Source organism: Anas acuta, chromosome 6, assembly GCF_963932015.1.
Source record: "Anas acuta chromosome 6, bAnaAcu1.1, whole genome shotgun sequence".
Taxonomy (NCBI): domain Eukaryota; kingdom Metazoa; phylum Chordata; class Aves; order Anseriformes; family Anatidae; genus Anas; species Anas acuta.
The window spans coordinates 7981814-8008238 of record NC_088984.1 but is presented as its reverse complement, the minus strand read 5'-3'; the positions used below and the strand labels follow the sequence as shown (position 1 = coordinate 8008238).

At 43.1% G+C, this 26425-nt stretch overlaps 2 protein-coding genes across 5 annotated transcripts; one reads left to right on the top strand and one right to left on the bottom strand.

Annotated features, from left to right (window-relative positions):
* Nucleotides 1-7060: 7060 nt before the first annotated feature.
* On the bottom strand, nucleotides 7061-17259 carry C6H2orf76 (chromosome 6 C2orf76 homolog). 4 transcript variants are annotated; one of them, XM_068687278.1, is made up of 7 exons: nucleotides 17181-17259; nucleotides 16620-16675; nucleotides 15436-15588; nucleotides 13621-13671; nucleotides 10422-10459; nucleotides 10211-10292; nucleotides 7061-7253 (listed from the first exon to the last, which is right to left on the bottom strand). In XM_068687278.1, exons 3-7 carry the CDS (start codon nucleotides 15566-15568, stop codon nucleotides 7177-7179), a joined length of 381 nt encoding a protein of 126 aa, XP_068543379.1. In that variant the 5' UTR covers nucleotides 15569-15588; nucleotides 16620-16675; nucleotides 17181-17259; the 3' UTR covers nucleotides 7061-7176. The 4 variants fall into 4 exon arrangements, with proteins under 4 accessions (XP_068543379.1, XP_068543380.1, XP_068543381.1 ...); XM_068687279.1 differs by lacking the exon at nucleotides 16620-16675 and having other exon boundaries at nucleotides 17181-17249; XM_068687280.1 differs by lacking the exon at nucleotides 16620-16675 and having other exon boundaries at nucleotides 17160-17235.
* A 148-nt stretch (nucleotides 17260-17407) lies between these two features.
* DBI (diazepam binding inhibitor, acyl-CoA binding protein) lies at nucleotides 17408-20696 on the top strand. Its single transcript, XM_068687281.1, has 4 exons — nucleotides 17408-17560; nucleotides 17678-17795; nucleotides 19690-19752; nucleotides 20398-20696. Exons 1-4 carry the CDS (start codon nucleotides 17552-17554, stop codon nucleotides 20469-20471), a joined length of 264 nt encoding a protein of 87 aa, XP_068543382.1. The 5' UTR covers nucleotides 17408-17551; the 3' UTR covers nucleotides 20472-20696.
* The last annotated feature ends 5729 nt before the right edge of the window (nucleotides 20697-26425 follow it).

Below are 26425 nucleotides of genomic sequence, written 5' to 3'. Positions count from 1 at the left end.
GCTTCTGTAATTATATAAAAGATACTCTGAACAGGTCCATAAAATTATATCAGAACTCATTTTGGTCTTTCTCCATCCCATTTCCTCCACAACCACCCCAACAATACCATTACTTTAATGGCAGTAGTAGAGCGTAGGGTGATTATCTGGAATTTAACACTAGGAAATGAAACACACTCGGGCCAGCAGCTCCTTGCTACCAGGAAAATAAGTGAAAACCGAGCTTTGCTGTGACCCAGCATGCCAGGACCCATCTTAGGGAGCTACGTACGCATGCGGGAGGTCACCAGTGGGTGCAGACACACGTCGGGACACGAGGCCAGTGCTATTGCACAACAGCATGGGAACAAAGGAGCTTAATTCACTAAACTGATACCGAGTGCTGTTGATACCGAGTTCAAGGAAGAGGGAGTTTCCAGGGAGGTTTATGGGACTGGAAAGGTAAAAAATGAGTTTTAATACTATCATTTTGTTCTCCGTTTCTTATATCACTTCCTCGTAGAAGTGGCATGCCAGATCAACCAACTTCTAGATCTGCAGCGCTGCATTTTAATGAGCTAATTTGTAACTTGATTTTAATGAGTTCATTTAAATGCCTGTGCTGAAGCTTAACCTCTGCAGGTACAGTTCTCTCACTCCCTCTGTTTTATAATACGAGGCTTTTAACAGTCCAATCGGTTTCTTGCTCTTCAGGGATTTACTTACAAAGTGACATATCAAGCTACAGTTAAATATTTAGGGTAATGCAGTTGCTTCAGCATCTCTGTACAGACTATTTCTTTCAATCTCTCCAAGATGGTCAGCACAACGGTGTGGGCTGCTACAGGCAGCCCCAAAAGTCTGCCATACCCCTGGGCTTAACATTTCCTGCACTGAGCTAGTGGGACCCGCAGGCTGTGCCTCAGCTTTGAGGAATAAGATTTGTTGCAGTAAGACAATTTTCTTTTACCTGTTTATTGCATCTTAATAAGAAACATGTTTTTCAGAACTTCTGCACAAGGTTTTTAGTGCCAGTCAGGGCCGCCCTGAAGTTGAGCATGCAATAAACAGCAGGAAGGTGCCATCTGTGTCTGGGGCCAGTTCTTTTTGGCAGAGCGTGCATAGGAGTTTCTTATTCAAAGCCTAAAAATAGCTGCTGTGTGCAGGCAGTCGGGAGGATCACATAATACACATAGCATTAGAGGAATCTTTCAAAGACTTGAAATGGCACTAGAGCCATTCCCCTGGAAAGATAATCTGCTTTGCATTTAGAAACCTCAGCAGTGGAGGACCCACTGCAGCTGCTGTTAGCTGGTTACTTACTCTCGTTATCTGTTTCCCTGTGTCTGATCCACAATTAGCCAGCCTCAGCTGCTGCCGTCCCATGCCAGCCTAAAAGAGCTTAAAGAGCTGTCTACAGTTGGATGTCTGCTTTTAAGTAGCTGCATTATTCAGCACTCTGGAAAACAAAGATACTATGCAGATACTAGGATTTAAGCCTGCTTTCTGCAAGACCACGTTTCTTTTATTTGAGGGGTGGGGAAGTGTGGAGAAATTGCCACAATACTATTAGGATATGGGGTTTCCACTTCTAGGCTGCTTCTTTGACTCTAAAAGCAACAGATGTGCTCCAGTTGGACAGACACCAAATACATACACAGAGCCAAAGGTGTGACCTCAAAGTAAGGTCAAAACCAGAGTGATACCATACCTTCCACTTAAAAAATCTCCATCCATGGAAGAAAAAGGGCTTCCCAAAATGGCCTTAAAGAATATGTTTGGAGTTTTGAAAAGTCAAGGGGAAAAGTAAGACACCAAGAACCTGTTTTCCTATGCTGGCCCTTGGCCCTGTGGGCTCCAGGTTAGAAAGCAGAATTAAACCTTCCCAAAATGCGAAATGAGGGCAGACAGACGCAGTTCTTGCAGCCCTTGCTGACGTTGATGGTACACAACACCATGTCACCTGCCAGAGGGCAGAACTGGACATAGAAAGATAAATTCTATTATTAACCTGAACTGTCACGCTGAGCTCTTGAACACATTCACTGCCGACTGAAACTTGCACCCTTCTGGCCTACTACAAGAGAAGAATCACTATCAGATAGAGAGGATGTTAGCAAAGAAGAAATACAATCCATATCTGATCAAAAAATACCATATCTACAGGAAGATGAAAGTTTTATGCTCCATCCTCTCCCCCGCTGCTTCACCAGCCCAAACACCCACCTCTGCTGTCAGCCACCCTCCAGGCGTTACCACGCTGCCAGAGGAGGTCCTGGTCTCCTGCAAAGCAGAGCTGGGTGCTGAGCAGAAGGAAGAGAAGTGAGAATAACACCTCGCAGACAATGTGCACCGCGGTGCTGCCTGCACCCACGCACACAGAAGTCTTCTCCCACAGACGGCAGAAGGCAGCAGTCGCCCATGCATCTCCTCCAGGCTCTGAGCGGCTGCTGAGGGTTACGGGGACAGCCTGGCACTGAGGCACTGCTCCTAGCACACCGGTGCTACCAGGGCAGAAGGAAGGAACAGAAGCAGCAGCCCAAATCAGAAGGAAGGCTTGATGTCACCCACTCTCTCCCCATCGCTTACTCCCCTCTTCTGCAAGCAGGATGATGGGAATCTCAGCAGAAAGCTCAATCACGCTTTGTCCCTGTGCAACAATCCTAATTTACCCTCTTAACCAGGCACCATCCATGCACACTTCAATCACTCGAAGCATAAAGCTCTGCGCAGTGCTTGGGTCTGGGCTCCACAACTCATATCCCATCTCAGAAAGCATGGCCCGGAGAGCACGGTGCCAGGTTCTCCTCATCCATGGCACTCCGAGGGAGAAATAGAAGAAGTTTAGGAGCAGAAGCATGGAGGACACGTTTGTTGTGTGTTTAAGCTGTGTTGCTGAAGATTTTTTGCTCTGCTTTGCATGTGTGTCTGTTCTGAGTGGTTTTCCTTGTGTTAAAAAAAAAAAAAAAAAGCATATTTAAAGTCTACTTGACAAAAGCTCAGCAAATTAACACTGATCTTTTCCAGACAGTTCCTCAAATGAATGTTCTGCAAATGCCTCCTCACGGCGTGCAAAGATTTAGACACGCTGGAACTGTCTCCGCAAAGCATGCGCTCTAACAAGAGGAATTTAAGCACTGATACCAGTTCAATTTGCCGCTCTTTGATTTTAATATAAAAAGAAACACTTTCTGCAAGGAAAGTTTCAGCTTTCATCCCCGCAGCCCTAGCACAGACTTCGCAGGCTAAACCAATTCACAGATAAGCGCTCTTGCTAGGCATTCAGTATTTCTTGGCTTACATAGGTCCTGGAGAAAGAACAGGCTGTGCTGACATCTGGTGGCTTGCTCTGCAGCCAAAGACAGTTTATGGCAATAGGTCTTGGGTTTTCACTGGGTTTTTTGAATCTGCTGTTGTATAGCAGATGAGGTACAAACCTAACCATTAAAGCACTGCAAATAAGCAGAGATGGCAGCATGAAAGAAAGGGAAGTGGCAGGGAAAACACGCAAAGGTGTGTCTGTTACCCCAATGTCATGGTGGGAAAGTAGGTGGCAGGAAAAAGCAGTGTCCTGATTACCTGAATAGTAATGAAATTATCTACTGAGCAACTTTGGTTGATTCATCAACCATTTGCAAATCCACAGCAGTGATGGAAGGAAGATCTGGAGCCAACTGGTACCATTCAACCAGACTGGGCTCAGCCCAACAAACCTCAATAAGCAAAAGCGTGCACTTGCCTTAAGCACTTGTAATGCCTCCAGCCAGCTGCCACTGACTCTGAAGCCTGGATCATATCAGTCCTACGAGAGCAAGAACAAGTGTTGCAGGTTCTGTTTTCTCATTCTTGATCTCTGAACATCCAGGATTTCAGCAGCTGTTAGCTTGCAAGGCCAGAACCCCCAGATGTCCTGCCACGGCTGTGTCACTGTGGGATTGTGACCTGCAAGGTCGCTAAGCAAAGGATCTGTTGGGATGTGCTGAATGTTCTGAGAATGAAAGTGAAACATCACAGCTTACAGTTTATCTCTGGATCACTTCTAAGAACGTTTTCATCAGATAAAGCAGTTCTTCAACTTTATCTGCAGTGCATATCTGATTTTTGAGGACTCTTCTGTGCCGTCAGTAACTGTCAGCATCTAACTCAGCTACCTGTGCTCTTGCATCTGCAAGAGGCAATGCGATTGCCTCTGAACAGAAAACTACAAACAGCTGCACGTAGAAAGCACTATATCAGAGCCTGAGAAAAAATGATCTATTACAGCAGTTTCTGCATTCAATTATAAAAAAAAATATTAAAATGCATAATGATATAAAAACACTATTGTAGTATGTATGTGCCAGGAGTGTTGTACATTTACCATTTTCTGTGCTTATTCAGTTACGCCGTTACCTCTTCTTCTTCCTCATGGTAATTCCTTTCTTAAGATAATCTCCTCCTTTAGTAGGTATTTTTCCACACCTCCTAACCAAAACTCCAGTCTCTTACATAGTTTTCTTTCTCTGAGAAACATCATAGCTCCCCCAGTCCCAGCTTGACCACCTTTCCCTGCTCCACTGCAATAACTGAGGAGGACACAGGATTTATTTCAGTATCCAGCCACGATACTGTTCTTTTTGTTAAAATAAATAATAATAATAAAAAAGGCTGATGCAAGGCTCAAAGAACATCATAGCGTAAGAAGGATTATTAACACCGTAATGCCTAAGAATGCTAAAAAAAGGTATATGATTTATCCTGCTGTATGTTATAGAGGTCACCTTTGATCAACAGTAGTTGTGAACCAACGTGGATCACAACCTCTGCCAGGGCAACAAACCCTGGTACCAGCTATGTGGGTGGTGGGCGCTTTCCTTTAATAGAGGATTTCACAACAACACAGGTAAAGACATCTCAGTCCTTACTGAGTTATCAGCCAGTGTTCCTAGATTTCATTCAGTGTGCAACACTCCTGGAATCAAACCCACTCTGCAACAAGGCTACACATGGCTCTACCATATCCCACCCAAAAACATTGGAGCAGCATCTTATCTAAGGTTTTATGGTAGCTCTGTTTTGGTTGTCAGTTTTATTTTCATTTTTTTCTGGAAACATGCATTATTAAAGCCTCAATTAAAAACAACAACAACAAAAAACACAGTAGAAACACTTCAGGAAGAATCCAGTTTCGAGTGTGGTCACTGACAGCATTACAAAAGGCTGTACTGTGCTGCAGCAGAAAGCAGCCAAGTGCCACTGACAGAGCTCACAGAGCACTAATTTAACTCTTTCATTTGAAAGAGAAACTAATCTAAAGTGACAGACAAATAATTATTAATTGGCAGTAAAACATTTACATTTTTCTTGTTGATGTTGTGGAACTTCTCTTCCACTGTTACACACTCAGTGTCACGCTGAACTGCTGCAACTGTACTAGCTATAACTACAGAGAGGACACGCTAAAATTTGGTGACTGTCCAACACGAATACGTTAGAGAGAAGGGATCACAAAAACAATCCAAATCTGTCTGAAAGGGCTGGAGAGCAAATTAAAATCCTCACAACAGGAGCAAAACAATGACAGTCTGCTCAGAGAGCCTAAGCGTGCTGAGAGACGCCCTGGTAGGAGAGCCCAAGACAGTGATCTCCACAGCATGCCATCTACTTACCACACAGTTACATTCATTATTGTAAATCTAGAGTAAAAAAAATATTGGGAAAAAAAAAAAAAAAAAACACAGCATAATCCCTTTCACAATAGAGTACAACAACATTTGAAGCAAAGCTGTTGGGGAGGAACACCAGCTACCTGAGAGGTCTCCAGCCTACACCAGGGAGTTGTCATGAAGGATGAAGAAAATGAGGTGGGAACAATGCATAAAGGTTTCTTTGGCCCTACATCTAAAGTAAAGGGAATTTTTATTTTAAAGCTTTGGATATCACGCATCTGCTTTCGCTATCACCTGTCTATCACAATAAAAAATAAAATAAAAATCAAAGTTCTAGGAAACTGTAAGCTTACTTCTCTGGAAAGTCTCTAGTGGAAATGTTGTTGTCAGCTCTCACCCAGAGCTGAGGGTAGATGTCTGGGTCTAAAGCAATTGCACATGAGGTCACATTTGATTTAGCACAGCCTATGCCCAAAAAGCCTACAAGGCAGAGAGCCAGAATCACTTCTATTTCCCTGAAGAGAGGCTTAAAGACACAGTGGCCCATCTTGGCAACCCCCTAATGAGCAGTTAAGTGTCTATCTAAACTAGAAGCATGACTATTTTTTCTTGTTCTTAATTTGGTTAGTGTCCTAAATTTGGCTAATTCCAGGAAAGCCTGGAATTACCAAGAACTAACATACAGTGACAGAACATTTGGCTCTTGGAAAGCAGGAAAGAATAGTCTTGAAGACATCTGTTGTGCAGATTTGGCTTCTCCTTGCAAAAATGCAATCATTCAGGTTTCATTCTTGAAACTGAAACCATGGGCTTTCACAACATTTGGAATAAATCCTTACTCCTATTTATGCATGTTGATTCCCTGGCAGAACTCAGGTTGCTACCTCTTCCATGAAGGTGTCTCCACGAAGCAATGCAGCAGCAAGCTGAGCTGAACACAAAGGCCTCTAACAGTCACTTTCTCTTTCAGCATGCTAAAGAGGGCTAGAAGAAAGTATAAAGGAAAGCATTCACCAGTGAAGAGCCTGAAACACTTGCCAGTGTGCACCATTTAAACAAAAGAGCCTAAACATAAAGAGAGTGAAGTAAATCTATTACTTGAAACAGAGACTCTCTTGTCAGACACTCTAAAATGCCCATCGATTGCGTCACAACAAGTTTCCATTTTCATTAGAAGTTACTGCTAAGAGGGACTTTTACTGTGCATTGTGTAATATCAGTACGTAGCTAACATCTGCTGTAGGATCCTACCAAGAACGTGCGTCACAGGTCAGAGATTGGTTGCACCACCGACATTGTAAAAGGCAAGCAAAGGAAAAAGAAATGTGGGAGGAAGGAACAAAAAAAAAAAGGCATGTATGCCCCCCAGTCTTCCTACTCTCAGTCTTAACATATTGACAGAAATTAATTTCTATAGGAAGGGAATTGCACTGTTTGCAAAGCAATCCTTTAGGATTTATTGATCTTTAAAGAAAAAAAAAAAACTCATTAAGCAGAACAAGGAAAATTTACAATGAGTATGGGAAAACAAAACAATCTCTTGGGATCTTCACCAGGCCGAAACAGGATTAGCTTTGTAGTTTCTGTAATCTTCCTCACAGAAGAATGCTAATTCGGTCTCATTTGCTAGAACGAATAAAAAATGAAATATTTAGCACACCAGTAAATGAACCGCCCAACAACGAGCTGTTCAGAATCTCAGAAGACAATTGGTGACTTTTTGGGCAAAGACAATTATAAATCACCACACAATCCCCAACCTCCCCCCCATATTTTTACTGGTACTAAAGATGCGGTTTAACCATGTTAAAAGAACAAGAACCTGAACATATAAAAGAAAATGTGTACACAAGATCCCTCAAGATTTGTTTAACGCAGACGACAGAATTGTTTGTATAAGCATTCAGCAAATTAAACGATTGCATTTCTAATGCCTTCAAATGCTGGAAAAATAATGAAGCATGATTTTCTCTTTTTTGTGCATTTTTCTTCTAGGAAAGAAAAAGAAACATTTTTTTTTTCTGTGAAATTAGCCTGTAGGTATAATAATTTAATACTTAGAGGATCAGTAGAATATTTTACAGATCACTTTACATTCTCCCTCATGACCCATCAAAATATGTGTCTGAAGAAGTTAATTTTTTGCCCTGCTGATGATTAATTCATGAGGCTTCAACAATATGCAAAGTGAAAGACACAAATTGGCTTCTCCAGCAATACCTTCAAATACCTCTAATTATTCACAGGGGATATGGCAGAGCTAAAGGACCCACAAAGGTTCAGAGCAGTCACAATTCTTTCAACCCAGTAGGTCAAGGACTTCCTCTTCTAAAACAGTAAGTCAGCAACATTACTAATTCAGAACAGAGACAAATCTGATGGAAAGCCTTCACAATTATTAAACATGGAATTCTTTAAGGTGCTGAGCCAATAAGTTCCACGTTCGTTTTTTAAATTAAACCTGAAGTTAATGAAGTCTGCCTGTCTTGTAAAAAAGAAAAAAAAAAAAGTAGAAGGGGTTTTAGACTCTCAACTAGAAAACAGACAAGACTGTTTGCAATGAATGCTGAACACTTTATTAACATACACCCTACTCTTAAAAAAAATAAAAACCAGGCGAGCATTAACTTTGCTGAGTAGATAATAGCTGTAATAATAATCACTACCACAGAGGCTTTCCCGAGGATACTTATCTAATGTCCTCATAATTTATAACTCTCTAGCCCAACCCTGTAAAGTGCCAAGGGCAATCAACTGCAGCTTAGAAAAAAAAATGGTCAGCACGCCTCTGAATTTCCCAGATTTCCTAATAGAAACTCTGTTTTATTCAAGTAAATCTTGTCCAGACTAGATACTGAAGAAGAAAAAAAAAAAAAAAAGAAATGATAATATACCAATAGGAGCTTTCAAATCTTACTGATTTACATGAAATGTACAAAACGAGGACTAATGGCACATGCCATCATGCTTCACTTCCTTGGTTTCCCATTTTCCACTTCTTGTTGAAGAAAGACTTCTGCAAGATTTTACTACAAAGACCTCATTCTCATCTTAGCTAATTTTCATATCAAAATATCCCAGAACATATCAAAATTCAAAATCGTATAATAGCATGCTGTCATTTACAAAGCAAGAGTTTTTTTCTGTCACAAATACAAACTACATCCTAATGACTAATTGTAAAACTTCTGATAGCTACATTGCAAATATTTAAGACTTGATTCCTAATAATCCTCCTTCCTGAGGAACCATTTTTCTTCCAGATGAAAAGGTCTAGTTTACCTGGTTTAGTTAAAATAAATAAATGAATAAATAAATAAAGCAGCCAGAGAATAACTATTTTTCATGTTATGTGAATGTCCAAAGACCTTTAGGAAAGGTATATTGAGGGCAGGTGCAGTACACTCCAGGGAAAACCATTACAGAGACACTTCAGATCACTTAAAAGTGAAAAGTAAATGGTAGAAATCTTGAAACAATGAAAAGGGGGAAAACAGAAATAAAGCAAACAAACAAAACCAACAATGACAACACAAAACACCAACTTAAGAAAAATCAGGTCCCCTCTCTGACACCCCAAAAATCAGGGGTTTGTTTGTTTGTTTTTGTGGCCAAGAGAAAAAGGAGGTGGCTTACAACCATGTCACAAAACATAACCAAGAACACTGAGGTGCTATATTCTAAGAAAGATGTAAGAAGAATACTGGCCAAATGTCAGAAGTTAAACTCTTTGAAACCCTTCAGACTATATGACCATGAGAAAGAAAAGCCATTCTTTCTGGGGAGCAATCAGAGGGCATCGGGAAGAGGAGGGAGTTTTCTCTGTGACACCCCTGCACTTAGAGTGCAGGTGGTTAAACATCACAGCGAGGCAAATCAGAATCAAATGAGCAAATGTCTATACGAAGGTGGAATGCTACCACATCCCTCAAGTACCCCTCTGCCACAAAGTCATTCAGCCACATTTATGAGAAGCCCAAAGGACATCCAGGGACCATCAATTTTATCATGACAGACATTTCTTTACATTATTACCAAAAGACATGCCCTATATGCAGTCCCCTGTCAAAACGTGAGAAATCAGGTCAAGTTTCAACTCCATGCTGCGTTCAGCACATTCTCGAAATGATACTCCTCGAGTCTTCCCAAGCAATCTGACTACCAAGGACTTCATGTTGCACATTAAAACAAATCCAAGCTTATTTCATTATTCCATACTGGTTCCACTACTTACATTTCTAACCAAAACATCAGTTTAAATGTTACTGATAAGACTAAGCAGACACGGTACTAATAACCTATCTGCCAATCATTTAAAATTACTCTCAGCAGAATTACGAGCATACCTTCTGAAATCACAATTTGCATTCTGAACATTCAGAGTGCAGATACCTGCTGCCCTCAGTTCAATGATTTCAATGTACGTTATCCCCCCTTCTTCCCTGAATAATTACCAAGTAGTGTAAAGAGAATCAGGAATACCATTTACTTTTCAGCAGGCTATCCAAACATAATCAGCCAGTTATCAGTTTAATGACAACCACAGTGAACAGCACCTTCAGTCAATATAAACGTACTCATACCTACTCCAGCTGCTTTCAGCGTACTCTCTTCTTTCAAAATCAGTTTGTCATCATCTTCCAAACTCACTACAAGCTCACCAGTCTACAAATTAGAGAACCAGAATACAAAGATAAGAATTTACTGTTTCTCTGTCCCAGTCTCGTTTTACAGTGCAGACATCTGCCTGCATTAAAGCATGCAAAAGGGGAAGAAAATAGCTAATAACCATACCTTTGATTTGTGTGCTTGGTGAATTATCTTCATTGTATCTGAAAGAAAATACAATGTTTTCCTAAAATAAACTTTAATATGCAGGCAACACTAAAAGTTATGCTTGGGGAAGAAGACAGTAACAAAGGGGTAAGGTTTAATTTTATTATTATTATTAACAATTTTACATATTCAGTCTGAAAGAGGAGAAAACATTTTAATTTCCCAGTCCTGCAGCCACAGCCTTAAACCAGTCAATCCACCATCTTATTGGGCTTCTGTCTACTGGCTGAGTTATAATAACTGACTAAATGACCATCCCAATTGCCAGTCAAAACACATCAATTCAAATGCCAGCTAGGGTGTTTTAACTTAGCAGGTTTTATACATGCAATTGGGGCAGGACAAACTGCATTTATGTGCTGTCAACAAATGCAGCTAAATTGACAGACAGCACGTGATTAAGGCACAGTAACCTGACTACTTCAGATTATTATTTGAAATCTTCCTTCTCATGAAGAAGTCATCCATGTTAGAAAGCGTGTTGAGCAAGTTCTTTCTCCATGAATATGTACAACTCTCTTTTCTTTCTACATCCCCTTCATATTACCTGTGACATTTTTGTGTATTTTGTTTCCTACCTTCAATGCGTAATTCTGTTTCCAAGTTTGTTTCCATACCTTCAATGTACAAATGCATAATACTCTGGCCCCTTTTGAATGTTTTATTTAAAATATTACAGAAGGTCAAAACTACTCCATATTCCCACTGCAGAGGTCACTGAAAAGGCATTCTTGATGTGCAGTCCTAGCTGCAGTATTAGAAGCAAAACAAGTATTTGATTGCAATTACCAGGATCCATCTTGTGTAGAAATATTGCAGAAGAACAACAATCACAGCAAAAAGATACTGTAATCATGAAAACTTTCTCCCAAAGCAAATACCATCCAGCCTCTGCCTCTTAGTTTTAAACTTCTAGATCTATTTCGCCACATTCCCTGTTCTCTGGTCTTTGCACAATTGTTCTCTGAACTATTGACTCAATTTTACTTCTCCACACCTTCATCACTGGCATCCAGAAATTCACTGCATCTTCATTTGAGCTATTAAATGGCTTCTGCAACTCTGTTATAGAGATAAAACTGCTGTATCTTCTCATCCTAGCTACTTCCTCTCAATTGCTTTTGCTATATCGAATAGTCCCAACCTAGTCCCCCTTAATCATATATATTATTAAACTTTTCCTTTTCTGGTAACAGATCTTCCATGACAATAGATAAGAAAACACTTTCTAAGCCTCTCTGTGAAGTATCGACCATACTGCTCTGCATTTATGGGGGAAAAAATGGAGAAGCTGCTTATGAGACAAGATAGCACCCTTCATCAGTAAAAAGGAGGTAATGACAGGGTAGAAAGATGAGAAGATAGACTGAGAAGAGTTCTAGATCAAGGACATGAACGATGTGTACAAAGAAATGAAGAGAACATTTGAAAGTCATAAGCTTGGAGATTCAAGTGAGTCAGAGCACCAAGAGGAAAAAGGTGGCGGTGATGTATATGAGGTCAGGAGAACCAAGTAGTGCTGGATTCTGGACAGAAGGAAGCCAAAGCAGTCAAGATGAAAACCAGCCAGGTCCAAGTGGCACTGCCAAACAAAGCAGAGAGATATCTGACTCTTACTAGAAGTATTCATGCGGCAGTCTTACGGCCTCTCGATCACCACAATACAAGAAAGACAACAGAGCACGCAAGAGATGCCAAAAACACGAACCTGGATGATTCACAGCCTAAGGGGAAGGTGAGGAACTCAGGCTTGATTTTTTTCTGTGTGAAAATTTCAGCATAGCTGGCACCATCCCACTAAAAGGCCCCCACTAACTGGTATAACAAGTTTGAAAGTTCTGCTGTGTTTTGCACCCACATTAAGCTCAGTCCTACGCAGCACAATCAGGTGCTCAACCACAACATATGCTTGCAGCAAAACTAAACTGATGCTGTGAGTGATGAAAGAACTAGCAGCAGGGATAGGCAGCACCAGAAATACAACTGGTAGCAGCCCTACGTGGGACTCATCCTCTCAAAGCAACAGGTATTAGGGGGCTGAAAGGCAGCACCAAATTCAGAATTACAATTACCTAGATTTTAAGTAATACATTAAAACTAATAACATCTAAGTCCTTGTCACTGATACAGTGCAAATCTTAATCCCTCACTCTTTTTCTGTTTTCATTTTGTACTGTTTCACCATCAGCAAGAACAAAGTATGAAATATTTGCCTTTTTTTTAAGAGGCAAATAGTTGATCACCATTCACATGTATTAAGAACGTTCCTCGTTCACTTCTTTGAATCACTGTAGAGGAAGGAATTTGTTACTGCCAAGAACGTGGGAGACAGATGATCACTTGTAGCAAAGCTCCAAGGGAACTTTCAGAACTGTCAGGCTGAGGAGAAGGTATGTGACTGACATCTGAGTTACCAATCTCCGCAAAAGGAAATAGTTTATTTTAATTTGAAAATATCTTCTATCCCAAACAGATGAATTGCACACATTCATGCCAAGCTTCAGAAAAGGAAATACACATGTACATTTACATTAGAAGATAAATTCAGTCTAAACTTGACACCAGAATATTTCTTTCCACTAGCTCTTAAGAGTTTTCTAACCTACTTTGAGCAATGTTCCCCTGCTCCTCTCATATTATGTAAATTATTTAACAATATGAGTTTTATGCATTTTCCACTTACTGCCTTAAGCTTCTGCTTCATGATCCTTTTTGACCTCACAATTAGTAAAGAGATACTGAAATACATAAGTACAAACAGAACTACAAACTCAAAGTGTTTGAGGCCATAAGCTGCTCTGTAAAGTAAAAATAGAGTTAAAAGGTGGTTATAAAAGTAATAAAAAATTAATACCAAAAACCATCAGTACCAATTAGCAAAGAATGTACAACATGCAGCCTAACTCAAAGATTAATACAGAAGTTTAAACCAATGGTCAGGTTCTGTAGATCCCAGTGCATAATCCCAACTACAAGAGCTCAACAGAGCTGCAAATATAGGCAAGCACTGCAACCTGCATGAGTATGCTAAAAGAGTTGCCTCCTAAAATGTCCAAACTGTTATAGATTACATCTAAACTGGTATAGATGTTAACTGGTATAGATTCAATGATTACAGCTGCATCTTGCAAGAATTAAAACAAGAAAGAATACCCACCATACTTGTAATTTTTAAAAGGAGGAGGAAGTCCTGCTCTTGAAGGCACATCTGTTAAGATAAAATCACCGAGTTAAAACAAATTTGTCTTTTTTAATTTCCAGTAATGCACAGAAGTGCAATGCATGCATCCTAGACACCCTTTACATCAAAATAAATTGTCAGCACAAGTGACTTGTTTGAGCAACAAATACTGAAACACAACCTTTGGCTCAGATTTGACAGTTGCTCCATATTAGCTTAACTTCACCCAAGCACAAAGTTCCCCTGAACAGCATGACCCACGTGGATAGCAAGTCAATGCAATTAGGATGCGATCATGGGAGTCAGATCCTTCAGAATTCTGCCAGAAACATCCTGTTGTGGTTTGTAAAGTCCAAAGTTCAGAGTCTCTCACTGCCTTCTACCAACAGCATCCTGATAACCGCCATTCATAACTAACTGTTCAGTAAACACAGCCATGCTAACCAGTCACAAAAAGGAAGCCAAAGGGTAATAAATTAACTCTTTAGCCACATGAAGGACACGGCCAATAAGCCACTGCAAGAACACCAACACCTCCCTGGTGCTAGCATCCCCAGTGACATCCAGGGATTTAAGCAGGGCCTTGGAAGGCCCAGTTGCCTGTCAGCTGCTTGGCAGCAACATGGCTGAAAACACAATTTCATCAGTAGTACAAAAATTTATCTCAAATTCCTCCTTCAAAACAGATTACAGTAAAGGAAGGAACATGGATTTGGGGCCAGGAACAACGCTACCCACATGGGGAATGGGGTTCCAAAAAGACTGACTCAAGACACTAGCTTTGTCTCAAATAGCAGCAAGTTGCAATATTGCACACATCAAAAGCAATTTTTTTTTAGCTTTATTTCTTTTATTTTCTTATTCATAACAGCAGCTGTACCATATGTTCTGCAAGTGCTAGTAGTTTTCTAAAAGCAACCTAAGATCTAGCCATGCCTATCACTGTCTACAAGTAAGGAAGTCGCTGAAAACACAGTACAGCTGTAAGGCCCAGGGCAACATCCCAGAAATTGCTCAAATGTGATCAGCTGCAACAGTTCCAGACATGTTTAAGCTGACATCATGCAAAAAAAAAAAAAATTATTATATAAATAAAACCCTGTTATTCTGCCCACTTTGAATGTCTCCATTGATGTGTGAGAAATACACCTGCAAGGTTAGTTAACACCCTGGCTACTGAGTTGGTGCGTGGGCTGGTCTACGTTTATTAACTTTCAGATACACTGTCACTTTCGTCCAGGCTTCTGAAACATAAGGTCTGTAGATGAGTAAATCCGCACCATAAAGCTCCAGATGGAGACAAACACAGAAGCCAACATGCAGACCAAGACCTCACAGTGTCAGAAACAATTTTCACAGTGCTCTTCCTTCACACAAATAGCAAACAGATGTTCATTCCCACATTCCACTTACTGGTGTAGCTCCTATGGATCAAAGGCTCCCTAAATTCTATTGGTTTACCCATGTTAATTTCTGAAAAGCTGTCTGAGAGCACTGCTCAAGGAGCCTAAGCACAGAGCCAAATGCAGCAAGGCCTTTTAGTCAAAAAGGATCAAGCATGAGGAATTAGGCAGGTGGAGCAGCCTACCCAGATCTAGGCATGGCACGCTGACCACAGAAGCTCTTATTAACTCCAGACTTCTCATCCAAGCTGGGAGAGTAAACAGGGGATATAAATACAACTCTGGTATCTCTACCAAAGCTGCAGAATTCCCACTCATTTGTTTCCCTTCAATTTCTTGTGCAGGGATGGCAACATAAGCGACAAGAAAATAAATAACAGTCCCTTACCCTTCTGTACAAAAGTAATGAACTGCTTCACCGTCTGATCCAAGTTAACTCCATGATACACCACAGGTCTGAAATTCCGGTGCTCAAAAGAGCGAACAAGACGAACCGTGATGGTTGAGCTTTCTGCCGACATGAGAACTAATTTCGAATAACCTGGAAAACATCAGAGAGGAATTAGTGTCTTTCCTCGACACATAAGCACAGCTAAAAAAGAAGGTGCAGGTGAACCTCAGTCAAAGTTTTAAACATGATAAGAAATTTAATAGTGTTAAATCTTTCAAGACTTCACTTTTAGTGGTTCTACAGCAGCAGTAAACTAGAATCTCAAAGCAAACAGTTTTGAGACTGAGGATATTATTAACACTGTACGTGAAATATTCCAGTATTTGTACCTGTGCTGTGTGCTATATCAGACTCTCTGTTAAACAGACAAAATGTTATGGATAAATGCAAGTATGCTGCTTGGTTTCAGGTGAGTAACCTATTAAGTAAGTACCAGCTAGGTGAGTAACCTAAAAGACTGTACTAACATGAACAAAACTAAAACCTTTTTAATATACATATGTTGTACAGATCATAATACCCCAAAAATGCCTAAGCTGTTACACAATGCTCATTTTCACCTGCTTACAGAAAGTAAAACAACTCCCCCGCATGCATACACAAATAATTTTCCCGGCGTATTACTGTATAATCAAGAGTTTATAATAATAGCTACCTGGAATGGCTCCACAGGGTTCATATTGCTTCAGCAGCGAGCAGAACCGACAGTGGATTTGTTTTACCAGCCCAAGCACCTCTTTAAACAAACCACACATTGTTCAGGTGGTTCTCTTGTCTCCACAGGAAAATGAGCTATTTCCCACCCCAGCAATCTTCCAATTTTCTCTCTATTTTTCCTTTTTTTTCTTTTTTTCTTTTTTTTTTTTTGTGCTGGGTATTCCAGCCCCCTTGCTTTCTGTTCCCAGGCTAAAGCACTGCAGCTGCTACAGAAATGAGAAAAGACCGCAGGGCTGCAGCATCAATCGGGAGCACAGCACGGCCTCCACATCTCACCTAGCCATGGGCAGCCACCACTTCCACAAGGGATCCCCTTGCGTATTTCATCCCTTTATGGGCTTTTATTTTGGCATTAAAAAATAATAATAATAAACGTGCTGGGGGTGCTAATTTAAACGCCCCACCTTCGTGCAGGTATCCGATATCTCCCAGTCTTTGCTGTATTTATCTTAGCCGCTCCCTGAAAACGCAAAACGGGAATATTTTCCTCAAATGGCTTTTGGAGAGCGGAGGCATGGTGTTGGCACCCCACAGGGCTACATCCTCACAAGGGTTTATGTCCCGCTGCCCGTTAATTCACAGCGCCCTGCTCCATTTTCCATGTAAATAAGCAGCAAGCCACAAATGATGCTGATCGAGTACTTCCCTGCACCCAAATACAACCAGAGGGGCACTGAGCAGAGAAGGAGATGTTTTATCGATGCTGCTGCCCAGGTCGAGATCTGCAGGGTGCAGGGGAACAGGCACCCAAACCCGCTTCCCCTGAGCAACCTGGAGAAGCATCTCAGAAATACACACACACAGACACAATTAGGAATTTTAGCATTTATTGGACAGGTCCCAGAGGCTGCTCCAATCCGACCCCCTCAGGCGCGGCGCTGCCCCCCCCACACCCCTCAGCCCCCATCCCGCAGAAAATGGCGGCCGCCCCCCCCTCCCCTCACCCCAACGGCTCCCAGCCTTACTGCGACGCCCCAGCCGGCACCACCGTGACTCGCTCTTCAGCCCCGCCCCCTCGCGGCCCCTCCGCCAATCACAACCGAGCCCTGCCTCCCTCCCTGCCGCGCCGCGCCTCAGGATTGGCTAAGAGCCGCTCCAGCCCCGCCCCTCTCTGCTGAAAGCCCCGCCCTCCCTGCAGCCCCGTGTGCGGGCTCACCTCGGCCGGGCGCCCATGAGGCAGCGCCGCCTTCCCATTGGCCCTTTGCCCGGCTTCTCCCCGCCCCTGCAGAGCGCTGATTGGCGCAGCGCCGCCCGCGGCGCTGTGATTGGCCAGCGCGCTGTGTGGTGAGGGGTGAGGCGGTGAGGCGACCGTTGCGGCGGGGCAGAGCTCGGCATCATGGCGGAGGTAGGGGCTGGGGGCGGCGGGCTCCGGGCGCCTCATTCCCTATTCCCGGCCCCTTTTTCTCCTTTCCGCGTCCCGCTGCTCACCCGGCCCCGCTGCGGGGCCTTCCCTCCCTCCTAGGCTGCGTTCCAGAAGGCCGCCGAGGAGGTGAAGCAGCTCAAGTCGCAGCCTTCGGACCAGGAGATGCTGGATGTCTACAGCCACTACAAGCAGGCCACGGTGGGCGACGTCAACACGGGTACGGGCCGCCGGGGGGGGCTCTGGGGGCTTTGGGGAGCCTCTGAGGGGGGCTATCGGGGGTCCCTGGGGGCTCTCTCTGGAATGGGGGGGTCCCTGGGGGCTCGCTCCCTGCAGGGGGGGGGTCCCTGGGGGCTCGCTCCCTGCAGGGGGGGTCCCTGGGGGCTCGCTCCCTGCAGGGGGGGGGTCCCTGGGGGCTCGCTCCCTGCAGGGGGGGGTCCCTGGGGGCTCGCTCCCTGCAGGGGGGGGGTCCCTGGAGGGGGGGGTCCCTGGAGGCTCGCTCCCTGGAGGGGGGGGGGGTCCCTGGAGGCTTCCTGGGAGACTGAACCTTGCCCCCACCCCCCCCACCCCCGTTGCTTGAGATGCTGCAGACAACCCCATGCTTTACACAAAGTGACTCAACACCCACTTGGCGTGGGTCTGTAAGCACGCAGGAATAAGCTGACCAGACAGGGCCCTAGATAAGCGTTTGTGCAATTCGTGGTTTTTAGATTAACCCAGTTGCAAATCTCTCAATTGCACAGAGAGCCCTGTGCGTTGCCTTTGCGCAAGGACTGGGTTTGGGGATTTTTGGAGACCTCTGGCAGTAAGTAGCTGCCAAGGTCAAGGGATGCTGCTTTAACATAAGCATGTCTTGGATAAACACACTTCAACAGCAAGGCAAGCCACACAAGTGTGTAATAGCAATACTTGGTGGGGGTAGAAGGTTAGTAAAGTAGACTGACTGCTTAAAATAGTCCTGGAAAACTAAAAAAGAACAAAATAACACAGGATGTATGCAGTAGGAAGAACTCTTAGAGGAGCTGCAATCAAATATCATGTCCTGGAAGGAACTGTAGCAGAAATATCTCTGCAGATGCACTGTGCCAAATCCCTGCTGCTGCTACTTGGGCTGAGACCGTGCCTAGCGTTCAGAATGAAGCCCGTCTCTGTTGACCTTGCATAGTACTTGAGTAACTAGAGCTAGAAAGAAAAAAGGGCATTTGTTTGCAGCCCTGGCCTCCTGACCCAGTTGCCGCTAAAGGTTATTGGGTGTTGACTGAATTCAGAGCTGGCAGTGAAATATACTGGAAGTGGTAAATTTGGGTGCATACAGCCTGTTTTTTGCCAAGAGAGACAGCACTTGGAAGGATGAAAGAACTGAGCTGGGTTTTAAGATGTGATCCTTCCGGTGTGGCTGGAGCTCGGCATTGTTTGAGCTGAAGTGTTGCCAGAGCTCGTGGTCATAAGCATAAGGGTATTGCTGTGGTGAATGTACAGGCTACTAATGAACAGTCCCATTTAATTCATAATCCTAGGAATTATATGTAATGAGACAAAGAACAACTCAGACTTCATGTGAAAAATAATCACATCCACATCTAACCCATTTCTTCTCTCTTTGGCTACAGTGTGGCTTGTAATGGAGTTAGAATCCGGTGTTCATACCCTGAGGATAACAGGGCAGAGGAAAAATTACAAGTTACAAACACACAGTTAACTTGACGTAAATGCTTTTTAAGCTGTACATATACCACTGGCTTTTGATTTCATGTCTCTGTGTGTAATGGACCTTGGGGCATTTCTGCTTTACTTTAGAGCTGATGTTCTTTGATTGGATTGTCTTCATGCCCCAGCAGTCCCTTCAGAAAGTACAGTGATAAAACCGAATCGCACCGTTTGGTGCTCTTCTGTTCAAATGCTGCTCTTTTAAGGGAACTTAGCAGACCTTTTCTGTTGCTACGAGCAGCATCCCAACATGTGCCCATCAGCACTGGAGGTAGCTGACTGCAGGTGATTAAGTGGAAGCTGCAAACGTGAACCATTGTATTTTATTGCTAAATGGCCTTCAGGAAGTAAGTATTATCTGCAGCCAGGCCATACAAACTGATTCTTTTGCTTATTCTCTCTCTCAGATCGCCCTGGTATGCTTGACTTCAAAGGTAAAGCAAAGTGGGATGCCTGGAATGCGTTGAAAGGTAAGCATCTGCTTAAAAAATCAAAACGAGTAAATAAAACCATGGGCGAACTAGTCAGAAAACCGTATGCTGTTCAGCCAGAAACCAGATGGTGTTGTCTTGTAAGACAAGAGCTTTAGGAGTTTAAAATAGTGCTTTTGATTACTTCTGCAAAGCAAAAATAACCCTGAAAAATGTAGGCTGTCTGTCAGAAAGGGAGTTAAGGTGCAAAATGCCCAACTGGCTGAAGATGTATGGTCAGGCAAGTGAACAGGAAGGAAGGACTTGGCTTGGGTGGACTTGTAGATGAGGAGGCGCGTGTAAATGTGCAAGGCTTCTAAACAAATGTGCACATCGCCTGAATTTGCTCAGCATAAATTAACAGCCTTAGCCGTTATTTTATGCTGTTGAATTCCTGGTGGCACAGATTTAGGGTCTTTGCCAGCCTGGAAGTGGTCCTTGCAGAGGGGTGGAACTAACAGAAAATGCAGCAGCTCTGAATTAAGCTCAGACTGAGCTGCTGAACCTGTGGCACTGTTGTCAGCAGGCTTTTGTTGTCTCAGCATCTGCTTGCCCTGCTCAAGGAAGAGCTGCTTCAGGGCGGCCTGTTGGAATGGAGCAGGACTGTGTGTCTGTTCTGACTGTTGTCTTTGTTACATCTTTCAGGAATGTCCAAAGAAGATGCAATGAAAGCATACGTAGCAAAAGTGGAAGAGCTAAAGGGCAAATACGGGATCTGAGAAGTGGAAATAGCAACCACTTGCACACCTGAATCATGCCTTATTTCTAATACTGTGGAAAACTGATTTCTGAAGATGATTTTACATGTGAAGTATACTGTAGTTTGTTCTCATAATGCCTGTAGTTCAGGGGAGATCGTGTATCTGCCTAATGTACTGACGTGCTAAAAATTCATTTTGAGGACAAAATAACCTGGTACTCATTAAAGTGCATTTGATACTTTAGCTGTTGTGGTGGTCATCCCTTAGGGACTATGTTGGATTCATCCATTAGTGGCCGTGTTGCAGCTTTTAAACGCTTCTGTCAGGTTAGAGCAGGGTCAGTGCTCACCTCTCCAGTCCTCACACCGCTAGGGGGGGCTCGGGAATGGTTCATGCGGTGCAGACTTGTGTGCAAACCGAATCAGTGATGTCTACTACTGCTTTCCTTTTGTGTGGATAAATGGCAACCCACAAAAGCTGGAGCACAGAGATTATCCTGAAGAGGTTAGCGGTAATGCTGTGTGCACTTAAACACAGCATAGATATTCATTGCCTGTGTCTTTCAGATTCATTCAACGGTTGCCAAATCATCCATAAAATACTTCTCAGAGGTGTTATCCCCAAACAACAGTGTTAGGGTTCTGGAGATAAAGCAGATAATCATCATCTGAACAAAAAATGGTCTGTGAACAGAAGGGCTCTGTAGACAAAGGAACTGTTGATGCCCTTGCTTCTGTACTGCTATAAATACAGAGCATCGGTGGTGCCCCGTACTGCAGCTTTGGTGAGAGGTAAGTGAATCAAGCATACATTTACCCCTTACAAGGCTGTTTGAGCAAGGCTTACAAGGATAATCATCAAATGTTTGTTGCAACTGTGGGTTTTGGAGAAATCTGTAATAGCCCTTTAGCTAGGGAAGGAGCTTTTTGCTTTTTAAATGTGATACTGAACTGTTGCAGCACGTGAGAATGAGGTCACAACCTTACAGAGGAATAGTGCCTTTCAACTCCTGCTACACTGTGCATCATCTGGATGGATGAAGACTTCAACTCGCAGTGCTTTCAGAGAAGCTATTGACTTCTATAAATAGACAGAGATGAAACCTGTCTTTACACATGTACTAAGTTACACGGGCTTTGCTGTCAATGTTATTTAACTTGTATTTTGTCATACCACTGGTAAGAGACAGAGATGACTTTCCTCTCAAGCATGAGCAGAAGCAGCTGAGGTCCCTTGGCTTGCTCAGCCCCGAGCAGAGCAGGCTGAGGGGAGGCCCCATGGCGGCCTGCAGCTCCCTCACGAGGGGAGTGGAGGGGCAGGCACTGAGCTCTGCTCTGGGGACAGCGACAGGACCTGGAACAGCACAGAGCTGGGACAGGGGAGGGTCAGGCTGGGCGTCAGGAAATAGTTTTTCACCAAGAGGGTGGTCGGGCACTGGGATAGGCTCCCCAGGGCCATGGTCAAAGCACCAAGCATAAAGGAATATTCCTGTTAAAGGAACATTTGGACAACACTCTCAGAAATATTGTCTGATTTTTTTTTCGAGTCATCCCGTGTGGAGCCAAGAGTTGGACTCGATGAGCCTTGTCAGTCCCTTCCAACTCAGGAAATCTTATGATTCTAAAAACTAACTTCCCCCTTTGCTACTTTCATTGGGAAATGCTCTCACAGCTACTTTCCAACTTCCCTTTGAAAAGTGTTGGGATAAAGAAGGGTTTGCTGGTCACTCTCATGAGGAAAGCAGTTGCTTATTCTTGTTCTTCTGGGTAAGTAATATAAACACTTGGGTTTTTTTTACTTCCTCTTGTATCCTCTGATAATTGTTTGATAGTGTTTAAGTACATTCACCTTGCAAAACATGGGTAAGAGCAGACATGCAGCACAGGAGATGGTTGTAGCTTCTTGCCAGCCCTGAATTCCACCCAGCTCTGTCTTCACAGCTGTATTCTGTGATGCTGGGGAGGATTCTGCCAACTGGTAGCAGAATGCAGCTCACACTGGCAAATGCTTCCACTTCTGCTCTTGTTTGCTGGAAGCTTATAAACTGTGAGCATGCCGTGTTTTGCCACTGTGCTTTCTGTCAAAACTCGTATTTGGCTCTTTAGAAACACCATTTGCTAAAACAGCAGAACTGGGCTCTGTCTAAAAAGAGGGCTGGGAGCAGCAAGTTCTGTATCCTGTTCCTAAGTCAGCGTTATTTTACCTATGAGACCCAACTAATTATAACAGTAGTTTTCCTGTCGGCCATTAGGAAAACACGGCTGTGCATGCAGCGCTTATCCCAGCATGGGCTTGGTCTTGACCAGACTTTTATACGTTATCTTGTGCTTATAAACAACATCTACAAAAATGACAGAGAACTCTTCGTTGGACATCTCTTTATTTAAGTACTTTCTTTTTTACTATAGTAATAACTTCTTCCTGCTTGCAGCTTTGCCTTCCTTAGGAAAGTAATGTCTGTGGTCGTGCCACCTACCCTGCTTTTTGGCAATCAACAGCACATCTCACAAAATTCCAGTTATTACGGAGGTAAGAGTTATGCAGGAGGAGACTGCATGGAAGGCATCGAGGCAGAAGCAAAGGTGCTGCTGTCTGTAGGCAGCGCTGGTGATGAGAAGCAGCAACACACACATTGGTTGCCCGTCTAGTAACTATTCACGTGCTTGGGCACTCATTACTGAACAGAGCACTGGATGCTATTGGCAAGCTGGCCTCCTGCAGGCGCTCTCTTTCTTCAAAAACACCGTGGTGTTACTGGATACTACCACTGCAGGAGGATGTTGAAAAAGGCTGTGAATTAAATCAAGGCGCTGCTGCTTTAGCAGCAGGGTGAATGTCTTGTAAACGCGTGGGCTGTGTGGCTCTTCTGAAAATGTTGCTGACTTTCAGACCACATAGCGTGTGCTGGCGTGGAGCTTGAGGCTCCCGGGCTGCACAAATAACACTTTGGCAGCAGCGATGCTACAGCAGGAATAATTTAAGGACATCCACAGCCAAACTTGTAGGTAGAGGTAACTGCTTTTATTAAACTAACACAGTGGTAAGAATAGATAGCTGTTAAGGCACACAGCCTTTCTTGAGCTTTAAAACAGAAGCAGCAAGTCTGAAACCAAAATATGACTTCAGAATCATTGCTCTGTCTGTAACAAGGTGCTCTCAGTGGAGGAACAGATGCTTTTCATGACAGGACAGTGCTGCAAAACAGGGGATTGTTCTGACACTCGTTCAGGGAGTTGCTGCTATTTCCTCTGTGTTAGATCAAAGAAAGGACAGCCACATCCTGATCCTTGCAGTGTTTGGAAAGGGGAAAAGACGTGCTCTGAAACAAGCCCAACACGCCGGAGGTCAGAGGCCAGCTGGCATACATGCACTCAGGTCTGGTTTGCTGAGTGTGCAGAGCGTGCAGAACGGAATCTGGACTTTGGATATGGCAATAATAAATGCTAACTTGCATGTCTGATAAGAGTGTTCTGTCTATCGCACTTCTTGTATTCTTGCATAGAGAAATCAGTGGACTGGGACCACTGCAATTAGAGATAAACTATAAGGGGTGTGGCTTTTCTTTTCCCTTTTTTTTTTCTTTTTGCTTTTGGGTTATGGTTGCTCTTACCAAAGACATATGAAAGTGCAGCGTCCCTTGTGCAAATTTAACAAATCTGTATTGGTGTGCCACTTTAGGCCCGTAGCAGATTTCTTCCATCCTGAGAGGCTGAGTTTTTTGTTTGACTAAACAAAAAGCATTCCGAAGGTGACTGCAGCGTGCAGCTGTCTCTCTGTCAAAATTCTCCAGCCCTAATCTGGAGTGATCTCGTCTCTCAAAAACAGTATTTTAACCTTTGAACTTATTTGACCCTGATGATACTGCTAAAAATAAATGACAATTGTATTTGCTTTTTAAAATATAGGTGCTTGTCCACCGAGTGTTCAGAGCTAACGCTGTTGGGCAATACCACTTTGGGGTGACTGGGTATCTGAACTGTCTTGTGCACATTTGTGGGTTTGATTATTAATGAGGGGTTTGGATAGGTTTTTAAACACCACAACTGAAATTTCAAAAGGGTTGTGCAGCCTTGCAGGTTGTCAGTGCTGCTCAGAGCTAAAACAAGTTGATGTTGCATAGACGCAGCAGATTTGAGTGAGTCACAGTAATAAACTAGGAAGTGCAAAAGTTGATAGAATAGAAATAAAAAAAAAAAAAAGATCTGTTTTTTTCCCCATCCACAAGTATATGAAGCATCTTCAGACTCAGATAAGTGACCTATAGATTAGCTAGTATTCAGCAGCTGTCTTACAGTACAAATAACGCTGATCCATTCCAGGCATGAATCTGTCTCCTTCATTTACAAAAAGAGCCTATTTCCTCTAGAAAAGGCATATCTAAAATGTATACACAGCCTGGGTGGGTTATTCTAGAAGTGTTTTCATGTGGAGTTTGACTGCAGCAGTATTTTAAATTTCATTCTTGTTTCTGCCTGTGGCTTCTGGATGTGTTAGTCCCAGTAGGCATTTTTCAAGCTCTGACCCTCTTAACACTGTGTTCAGATTAATCTGAACCTGATGATGAAGCTGATTCATCTTTTACAACCCTCCTGCCATCCAGGGTAGTTCTAGAGCAACCTTTTTGCCACGTCGAGTACCTGGAGGCATTCAGAGGTGTTCTCAAAATTTTTTAGTGTGTCGTGCTTCTAATGTTTGCAAACTTTCCAATACTTGAGACTGTCTTGACTAAGGGAGAAACCATTCAAAAATGCAGTGTGGATAATAAGCATGGGACTGGGGAGATTATGGAGCATATCTGAAAACCTGAGGGCCCATTGCAGTCCAGGAACATCTGGTCAAAATTCTTGTATTTATGAAAGCAGTGACATGAAAAACAGCCTGGATGTGGAATCAGTGGCTCAGCTGATGTGATAATCCTTACGTTAGCAAAGATTATTTTAGCTCCCAGTACTGCCGCTGCAATGAGAAGTTCCTTATTGACATGAAAAAGAGCCCAAAGTCCTGACAAGCTGGGCTGTCGTGTAATCTCTGCTTAGTGGGTTCTAAGTCACACACTCGTTCTGTTTGCAAGCCTGGATTGCCTCAGGCAGGTCATTCCACACCCTGACAAAACGACATTTCTTAGCTAACACAGCCAGAAAGACACCTTTTTCCACCGAAGTATGCAAGACACTGTGTTCACCACAGGGCTGGGATAGGAGAGTTAGGAGGAAATGGCATACTGCTTATTTGAACGAGTTCTGAACCTGAAAGGCACGCTCACTAGTTCAATGCACTTGGTATTTTTAACTCCGAGTATTTTGCTGTATTGATCTGACTTTCTACAGAATGGGAAAAATGTATTACTCAGTTTCTCTTCTGCCTTTTGTAGGAATTTTCCTCCAGCTTAAACATAAAAATGTGGGGCCATGTTTCAATATTAAAGGGCTAAAATTATATTTTCTGTCTTGAGTATGTATTTCAAAGCATCAATTTATGCCGCTATAGACTCATGAAAACACTTTACAATAGGACCTGAGCCAGCACTACTACTGCTAGAGGTCCCTGAAAAGAGCTGAATCCAAAGGAGAACGAGCAAGCACTTGATATTGGGTCTCTGTAATCGGATCCTTCAGTAGGTCCATGAACTGATGAAAATGGGAAAAAAAATAAAAATAAAAAGTGTATTTCTTTAAGTTTGTCCTTCTGTTTAAAGTATCTCTTATTTTTAGATAGATTTACTTTTGGGGGGCTGGCGGAAATCAAGTAGTAAAGTCACTGTAATGAACGTGCACGTTATCAACTTTTTTTTTTTAGAGTAACGAGTACCTTAACAGATACTGTGTGATTAGGGTGAATGATCCCAAATTTCTGCGGTGCATCCTGCCATGTCCAGCAGCGGATGAGAGCACCGGAGGCTGCAGCGCCCGCGACAGCCCCCAGCTGGGTGAGTGCAGTAAGTTTATAAGAAATTGGCACGGGAGAGGCCTCGG

What these genes read in the sequence shown, in the direction of transcription:
- C6H2orf76 (XM_068687277.1), bottom strand. Translation starts at nt 16,253, where the DNA reads ATGTGTGGTTTGTTTAAAGAGGTGCTTGGGCTGGTAAAACAAATCCAC. An exon ending in CATTACTTTTGTACAGAAGG is followed by an intron (nt 13,672 to 15,435) that starts GTAAGGGACTGT and finishes TTATCTTAACAG; the next exon opens with ATGTGCCTTCAAGAGCAGGA. An exon ending in TTTTAAAAATTACAAGTATG is followed by an intron (nt 10,460 to 13,620) that starts GTGGGTATTCTT and finishes ATTTTCTTTCAG; the next exon opens with ATACAATGAAGATAATTCAC.
- DBI (XM_068687281.1), top strand. An exon ending in GGTGGGCGACGTCAACACGG is followed by an intron (nt 17,796 to 19,689) that starts GTACGGGCCGCC and finishes TCTCTCTCTCAG; the next exon opens with ATCGCCCTGGTATGCTTGAC. An exon ending in TGCCTGGAATGCGTTGAAAG is followed by an intron (nt 19,753 to 20,397) that starts GTAAGCATCTGC and finishes TACATCTTTCAG; the next exon opens with GAATGTCCAAAGAAGATGCA.